Consider the following 6,000-nt stretch of genomic DNA (forward strand, 5'->3'; position numbering starts at 1 on the left):
AGCGTACTTCCAAAGACGGTAGATGCAACTAGGCGCTTTAAGGATTTTAGATAGTCCAAGCTACTATAAAATACAATTTATTAATTTTAAAAAAAACGACAGGGACGCCAATGGTGGAATCTAGGGTGTAATAAAATAATCGCTCTTGTGCCATAACCCAGGGAGAAAATACGGGAGTACGTTTGTATGAAGAAAAATCATACCGCGCTTCCTTTTAAAGAAAAGTAACACAGATAATGCAATGCAGTGCAAATTTCTTCGGAATATGATTTTGTTACGGTAGGGTGTTATTATTGCTGCAGGTTTTTAGGAGCATTTTAAATGGCTTATAAACCAGATACTCTTACGGTATCCTAATACGGTTTCGAAATAACACGGTACAAATATAAAATCAAACAAAAATAATCATTGATTTTACAATGCGTAATAGTAATAAGATTATACTATTTGTTTTTTACATTCCCTACTTCGCTCTTTTACTTACCTGGGTTGGTATTCTGGATCTTCTTTAATCCCTGGAGAGTTCATATTTTTTGACGTTTAATCATCAGTGTGGCCATTGTATAAAGCAAAGTGTCGTCACGTTAGAAAAATAAAATTCTTCAAATTAATCCCTCTCTAGGGGGTAGAGAAGATCTAGAATATGATTCAGGTATGCGCAAGGGAAGGGTGATAGTGAATATCTGTGTTACAATTTTTAAATGGATTTTGGTATCATGTTATATTTTTGAATAAAATCAAAGTACACTAAATAGTAGACAATTTACTTTTTGAATCCCTACAGGATTTTAATACAAGGAAGGCTCTATATACCATTGTTTCTTTTTGGCATTCTTTTTTAGTATTATTTTTTTAAACGTGGAACGTCTCCTCCGTGTAAAAAAAGGTTCCAGTGTAATATCGATTGTTCTAAAAATAAATATTTATTTATTTTATTTGGTAAACAAACAGTATGTACACATATATTGCCAATTTCTTTGTATATTAGTGTAAGAAACTCATGCACGCACCAAAAAAATTGTTTACACTTAATACAATAATTTAAATTATGTTCAATATAATAAATGTAAAAGAAACGAAATGAAAAAAATATGTATATAATAATAATAATAAAGTTAAATGTCTGCTTCTCTCAAAATTTCTATAATTTTTTACCTAAATTTACATACATTGTCACAAAAAATATCAGCCTCGGTAAATATATTGTTATATTGGTCGCATATTCTAGGTATTGTAGATTGTTTAAAATAGTTTGTTGACGCGTTTTCAGTGTATATATAAATACAGTTGTTTATTTTTTTAAATGAGTATCGTGATGAATATACAGTATTTTAATTGTGATTTCACAACTAATTACGTTGTATGGGTTAAAAACTAATTGAAAAACGTCAGAAAAAAAAAAGCTTCGGATTTTTTGTAAATTTAAATTGATAAACGAAAGTACTGATTTATTTTCGATAAATATTATAAATATTTTTTGGATTGTTTAATTTGTTTCTTCTTTTACCTTTGTTGTTACGAAAATACAGTAAGAAGTCGATGATAAATCACGTTTTGGAATTTTCCTCGATTGGATACTACAAAATGTTTCAGAAAATATTTTTTTAGGAAACGGAGCTTTCGGACATTTAACGGGGGTTCTCATCTACATTGTTCAATCTTTTAGATTTCATTTATATGATCTAGCACAAACATAAGTACTAGTTTTTGTTTGTGTAGCGTGAATATTAAGATTATCTTCCCTCCTACATAGCTCTTACAAAAGTAATGGCTATTCTAATTGTAATCCGATGGCGGAGGCGGATTATGAAGCATTTTGAAGAAAAAAAATATTTGCGTAGTTGCGAGAAACGAATTATTAAACCAGTCATTTAAAATATAAATAATTGGTCTATTATTAAGCGAAGTAAATCATTTATCGTGTCTATCACAAATCGTATCTTTAAAAAATATCGAGTTGATTTTGCCAAACGTGCAAAAACTAAATTTAGATTGAATCATAAATTAATTTGTATTTTTTGTTTCAGGACAAACAATTACACTACCACACTCGGAAGATTCAGCAAGTCAACTAGTCGCCTGGTGAACGGTAATGGTACCGACGATTATCTACGCAACTCCCAAACCCTTCCACGCAAACTGCACGACGAACAAATCCAAAAGAAATCCAGCTACCAGCAGTCATCTTCCCCAGCTAGGCAGTGGGAGAACGATCGTCTAACTAACAACAAAAGATCATCAAGCACTATCAACGTATCCATCGTCAACTTGACTCCTCCGTCTTCCACTCTCGGAGTCAGCAGAGCTATGACCAACGGCAATGGTATTCAAGGACCTATCAAGCCAGCCAGGACGTACAAAGCTTTGAACAGAAGTAAGAGTTTTAACGTCAACGCGATGGAACCTCTAAGCGGCTCTCATAAAACAAGCTACTTCAACAACTCCAGTCGTCTTAACAGCTCGAGCGTATACAAGTCAAATCCACACCTGACTCGTTTGGACGAAACTCCGGAACAGCTTAAGAGTCCAGCGATAGTTTCGATCATCAGCAGAAGCCAGAGAGACCTTTCTAATGCCGTCCAAGAGGAGGAAGAGGAACGCAAAGAAAATCTATACGGCAACAAATTCACCAAAAAATCTACTTACACCAATGGACTGTCCAAACCAGTCGAGAATGGAAATGTAAATGATAAAAAAAAGATATTCATGAAAGGGCTTCTAGAAAGGTCACCGGAGCTTTTCCAAGTTCTACACGGAGATGACGATATCGACGGCATCAACGGTAGAAGTAAATCCCCGACTCCCATCTACAACAGTACACCATTGAAAAACGGTTTTAACCAACAATCCCATTATAAAGAAGACGTATCTTACAAGTCTTCGGATCCTTATCGAAGGGATACCAGCTCTCCGTACCGACCTATAAACGGCATTGATAAGTTCAAATCCGCCGAAGGTTACACCAGTCCAGGATACAATGTTGTAAGGAGAGGCAGTGCCAATAGTGATAATTTCTCAGAGACATATCGTACATCTTCTAGGTCCGATGATCCCCGAAGACCCAGTGTAACAAATACCGTCCAAACTGTATCAAAGAAGACTATCCCTTCAAAAGACGGAAGAACGAAAGAGACTATTGAGTCCACGGAGACAACGACTGTTACAAAGAGTCGTTACATCGGTGATCCCATGTCCAATTTAAAGTATGCCGAGAATGGTGGACGATTAAATGGGCTAGACCATAGACGAGGCAGTGGGCAATCCAACGAGAGACGCGGAAGCAACGGAGTTGTGATAGAAGTAAGGGATTACAGAAAATAAAGATAGCGTTATTGAATAATTCCAGTCTTAACCCGTATTAACAATTCATCAACAGTGAATCGAACAAAATATATGTGTCAAACAACTGGATAAATATAATTTATAAATGTGTGTATAGAGAATTAACAAAAGTGCAAAAATTTTATTTTTTTACAAGAACATAACATATTCATTCACATCTACATCACTTAATTAAAATAAAAACTTTTCTAATAAGTAAGATAGTTTATAATGATAATGGCCATAAAATTTCAAAATGTATTTTAGATACATTAAATTATGAATGTTACATTATTAATAAATTTATTTAATGGTAAAATAATTCTTAATGTACTAAAGCTGTATGTACATAATAATGCATTGGTAGGTACTGTGAGATGGACTGAAAATGTGCGACCACCAATATTAATGGATATTTGGTTGAAAAAGTAAATATAATAAATAACTAAATAAAATCACAAAACAATTAAAAAGACAATCAGTATTTTAACATTTGTTCACTTAACCAGTTAATATTTCATGTCCATTAATAATACTGATTAAAATAAAAGATACCTTGGTCTTATATTAGTGCCAAATATTGTGAATATTTATTATGGGATAATAAAGTATCAAGCATGCGTACTATTATTGATTTTGGTTTCATTTTGCACAAAATGGTTACCCAAAATATATACAAAAACTCTCAAGTGTCATCCAACTTCCTTATCAAAATTTATATTGAAAATATGTATTTACTCTTTGTTATTATTAATATGAGTCATAATATTATATTCTAAATAAATAAAATATATTAAATTTCTGTGTTTATTGTTCATTTTTAATTCTTAGTAAGAATATCACCAGGTACATGAGAAATTGCCAATCTGCCCTTTTTCCCAATAAAGTTAATGTCGGCCTTGTGGTGTAGAGGTCAGCACGTCTACCATGCAAGAGGTCTCGAGATCGATTCTCGACATGGTTGACATGAAATATTTATTTAAAAAGGTAAATTACACTAGAATATTTCATGGTCCCTGGACTGGCACCTGAAGTGTAAGACTGGTCATCTTACCTTCATGTAACAAAAAATAATCAAGTTACGCTGCGATTGATTGAATTGCAGAGGAATTAGATGAATTTTTAATAAGGTCACATTTAAATTTAATCATTTAATTTCAATACATCTTAAGCCTTAATAAAATAAACAGTTTTTTCACCGTCCTGTAAAAATGACAAAAACTACTTACACGGTGTTGTTACTTAAGGGATGGTATGTGCATTGGTGGCAAATTCATAAATCCATATCTCCATCTTCCAATAGCTACTAAGATATGACATCAATCCAGCACACGAATTTGCCATTTGGATCTAGCCCATAGAAAACGCACAAAGTTGATTCAAACAAAGTAACATAATTTATTAACAAGTTAAATTCATTTGAAAAAAATAAAGAAAGAGTGGCCCAATGTCTTGCAGGATACCCTTTTGAATAAGGCAAATTCAAACTGTGCGATTGGGTTAAACTCAGACAATACCTTTTCTCCATAATCTATCATCTACAGTTAATGCTATTATAAATAAATCCTTCAGCGGGCCTGAGGAATATTTTGTTTTTGGAATTATGTAGATGTTTTTGTTAGAAATATGTGTGCTGACGATCATTTTGCAAATTTAATACCCATCCCGGTATTAAATTTGCCTTACTCATAAAGTTGCGCCTAGGCATAGTGGTAGAACACAGATGGGATAATTATCCTTATTTTAGGGGTAGAATAAGGATGGTATTCCTATCCTAATTCTACCACTATGTGAAAGATAAATTCTACCACGATGTGAAAGAAAAGCACAAGGGGGTAAATAACATAAGGTATGTTTAAGACTTAGAAAATTAATGAAACATGTTTAAAAACATTGTTTTTCGTAAGTATTTGTTGACATCAGATAATATTTTTAAATACATATATAAGTAAAATACAAAGGTTATAATGAAAGTCTGCTTCTTGTGTAAGTAAATGCCATAGACATGTATGTGCAAGCAATACAATCTACAGTCAATTTATATCAACTGTTAAATCCTCAAGAGAAATAAGAGGCTATCGCTGTAGTCACCCATACGGAAAAAAATCATTCTAGGATCTATCACGAAGATAGCTAATGTTTACAGCAAAACAATAGGCCGTTGATACTCAGGTCGAGAATCGCAAGTGCAAACTGAAACCATCCGCTACACGTTCGTCGTTGGACCTTGGCTACTCCCCCGGAACACACGCCGTTTCAGCCGACGGAGCAACACCGGCCTTACGACCCAGTTGCCTGCTTCAGGTTGCAGCCGCTAGTGCTACTCACTAACAAGCCTTCAAGGGATCTCTAGGCAGCGGTAATTTCCCTAGGAGCTTACCCCGTACTTGGCTGCCTACGCAGAATGACTGGGCACTAGTGCCCGGTCATTCTGCGGCGACACTATTCCATTCCAGGGAGAAATTGACCCGCCGTGTCTGCAATAACGGGAATTTTATAATTTCGCGGGTTCCGAGATTCTGATTGTCATTTAAAAAAAAAAATATGTTTGTATATATGCCCCTTAAATATGCCAACATTTCAACTGTATTCATTGTTTACTTTGTCTGTGGCAGCCGCTTAGGTTAGACGTGTTTTTATGAGCTCGGCGATTTTAGTTTATTAAAAAAAATGGATCAA

At 34.1% G+C, this 6,000-nt stretch overlaps 1 protein-coding gene across 9 annotated transcripts in view; it reads left to right on the top strand.

Annotated features, from left to right (window-relative positions):
* chas (chascon) overlaps window positions 1-4,123 on the top strand; it is a 223,328-nt gene extending 219,205 nt beyond the window's left edge. For 8 of the 9 annotated variants that reach the window (XM_088225472.1, XM_088225318.1, XM_088225085.1 and 5 more), the window contains one exon: window positions 2,028-4,123. In XM_088225472.1, the coding sequence (XP_088081598.1) occupies window positions 2,028-3,321 (1,294 nt within the window). In that variant the 3' untranslated portion in view covers window positions 3,322-4,123. The remainder of the gene's footprint in view (window positions 1-2,027) is intronic. The other variant, XM_088225689.1, reaches the window with a different exon arrangement.
* Window positions 4,124-6,000: the final 1,877 nt, after the last annotated feature.

This window comes from Micrasema longulum, unplaced genomic scaffold (assembly GCF_059751315.1).
Source record: "Micrasema longulum isolate JH-2025_06_02 unplaced genomic scaffold, ASM5975131v1 h1tg000006l, whole genome shotgun sequence".
Classification (NCBI taxonomy): Eukaryota; Metazoa; Arthropoda; class Insecta; order Trichoptera; family Brachycentridae; genus Micrasema; species Micrasema longulum.